Source organism: Propithecus coquereli, unplaced genomic scaffold (genome assembly GCF_000956105.1).
Source record: "Propithecus coquereli isolate 6110/MARCELLA unplaced genomic scaffold, Pcoq_1.0 Scaffold656, whole genome shotgun sequence".
NCBI classification, from domain to species: domain Eukaryota; kingdom Metazoa; phylum Chordata; class Mammalia; order Primates; family Indriidae; genus Propithecus; species Propithecus coquereli.
Window position 1 is genome coordinate 638,991 of NW_012152574.1, and position 2,638 is coordinate 641,628.

Genomic DNA, 2,638 nt, shown 5'->3' on the forward strand with positions numbered 1-2,638 from the left:
GCATGTTGGCTCTGTCCCTGCTGCCCCGGCAGATCCTCCTTCCTCCAGCCCTGCCTCTCTGAGCACAAGCAGTCAACTCCTGGCTCCCCTAAATGTATTTTTTCGGGGCAAGAATCTAACTAAGCCCAAGCAACCCATCACATATCTAAACATACGGAGTTTGGATTTGCAGTAGGAGGGAGGTTAGACATTAGGAAGAATGGTTTGGTAATGACAGTCCTGAGACAACCGAAATAGGAAACCAAGTCAAAAATTTTCTTTTTTCATTTTTTTTTTTTTAAGCCAGCAACAATCTCTTTCTCTTGGCTAGTTCCCAGATGTGGAACCTTACAGATTCCATAAATAAGCTTCTTCCTGAGGTCCAGTGGGTGATCGGTCCCCACTGATCAGCCCCCAGAAGCCCCCTCAAAGGCTATGTCTCCCAGGGGACGTGGGGGAGGAGAGCACAGTACCAGGCAGCCGCTGCTCCGTTGCTCTGAGGGGGTGGGGCAGGCAAACCCTGGTCATGCCCTCGGTCTGTAGCCCTTTTGTATAAGGGCCTGGCAAGGGTGACGCGGGGCTGTTCCTACCGGCACAGCTGCGGCACCGGCCGGGGTGGAGGCAGGGCCTGGGCAGCACTGCCATCCCAGATCCTACCTCGGGCTTTTCAGTGGTAAGGGGACATGTACCCCAAGGGCCTCTGCTTGGCCTGACCCTGCTGTGGGGCTCTCTGTCCCTAGGAACAGTGGAGATGGCAAGCTTAGCGAGCCCCTCTCTGCCCAGCTGCCTCCTCTCTCTCCTCCTCCTCTTCCTCCTCCAGCTGCCTTCCAGCCATGCAGGTAAGACGCGTTTATTCCCGCCCTGGGGAGACCCCGAGAACAGAAAGGCTAATTTCCTGAGGCCCACCTCCTTCGATCACCCTGGAGCTGCTGTGTGAGTTACCTTTCTAAACAGGGATCTGCTGGCGTGGCTCTCCTCCTCGGAAAGCTTCAAGTGGCTTCTTACAGCCTTCCGATTAGAATCCAAACTCTTTAATGTGACTTTACGTGAAGGCCGTCCTTGAACCAGTGCTTACCCATCTTTCCACCTTTGGCTTTTCATCTCTCAAAGGGGTTTAAAATAATAACCTCCTGAAGTTGTTGTCAGGGTAAAATGAGATGAGATGTATGACATGCTTAGCAGTGCCTGTCCATAGTAAATCTCGAAAAAGTTTGTGGAATGATAATATCGTGTCATGTTTGAGAGTTTTCTCTGCATAATCAGGCACCAATGAGTTTTATAAAGGAGCCCTGCGCTCTTCCGCAGAGGAGAAATAAAAGAGACAGAACACAGACTCCTGACCTCAGGGAGCCACCTGACTGGGAGAGGAGGCCGGTCCGTCCACTCCCTGGGGAGATATTTCCAGGTCTAAGGGAGAAACCAGCCTTATCTCCTAGTAGCTCAGAGTCTGGCTTGAAAAACACGTCCACGTAGGAAAAAGACCGGGAACGTGTTCAGAGCAGGGCCCAGAAGCTGCAGTGAGGTTGCAGGTACAGAGGGAAAAGCAGAGTGAGATAGAGCTACCTTCAGGGTGGAAGATCTCGGAGGAGAATTTGGGGAACAAAGGACAGAGGGAGAAGGGGTGGAGAGAGGTTCGAGTGGGTGGAGTGACAGCAGCAAACTCTGTAAGAGGAGAATAGGGACGAAGTTGGCCAAGTCCAAACAGGGAGGCCCAGGGGAGGCGCTGGATCACCTTCCAAGGTGGAGCCTGAAGGCTGGACTGAAGATTCAGAGATGGATACAGTTGGCAAAAAAGATGGGCAGTATCTGTTGGGATGAGATGATTGCTAGAACATTCTGTTCAAGACACTCACAGAGGCTTTTTTTTTTTTTTCTCAAGAAGAAAGATTGTACCCTTCCCTGGCTCTAGAATTCCACTTAAAAATGGAGTGCTGCTTTCCTTGCCTGTTTTGAAGCAGCCCTGCCCATGACATGCCTGTTTGTCAAGGCTCCCTCTGAACCTCGGTTTCTTCTCTTTGGTGTCTTGGACAGGACAGTTCAGAGTGATAGGACCAAGGCACCCCATCCGGGCTCTGGTGGGAGAGGAAGTGGAACTGCCATGCCGTGTGTCTCCTGGGAAGAATGCCACAGGCATGGAGGTGGGGTGGTACCGGCCCCCCTTCTCTAGGGTGGTTCATCTCTACCGAAACGGCAAGGACCAAGACGGAGAGCAGGCCCCTGAATATCGAGGTCGGACGGAACTGCTGAAAGACACTATTGGTGAGGGAAAGGTCACCCTCAAAATCCGGAGTGTAAGGTTCTCAGATGAAGGAGGTTTCACCTGCTTCTTCCGAGATCATTCTTACCAAGAGGAGGCAGCAATGGAATTGAAAGTGGAAGGTGAGTAGTGAGACTGAGACTTCAGTCATTCTCTCAGCTGAGATGAGATCTTTCAACCCAAACATCTCACCTCTAGAATCAGAATTCAGAATTGATTCTCAGAGTCAATTCCATAGAAATACACGCATTAGTAAACAGGAACTTGTACACTCATGGTTGTCTATTGCATCAGTATTCGGAGTGGGAAGGAAAATTGGAATCAAAGTCAATGTCTTTCAGCCTGGCAATACAGTGAGAGGCCATCTCTACAAAAAATAAGAAAAATTAGCCGGGCATGGTG

The 2,638-nt window shown here is 50.7% G+C and overlaps 1 protein-coding gene across 2 annotated transcripts in view; it reads left to right on the top strand.

The window, feature by feature from the left end:
- The first annotated feature begins 502 nt into the window (after positions 1-502).
- MOG (myelin oligodendrocyte glycoprotein) overlaps positions 503-2,638 on the top strand; it is a 17,667-nt gene continuing 15,531 nt past the window's right edge. For both annotated transcript variants that reach the window (XM_012660118.1, XM_012660119.1), the window contains exons 1-2: positions 503-818; positions 2,011-2,358. In XM_012660118.1, the coding sequence (XP_012515572.1) occupies positions 731-818; positions 2,011-2,358 (436 nt within the window). In that variant the 5' untranslated portion in view covers positions 503-730. The remainder of the gene's footprint in view (positions 819-2,010; positions 2,359-2,638) is intronic.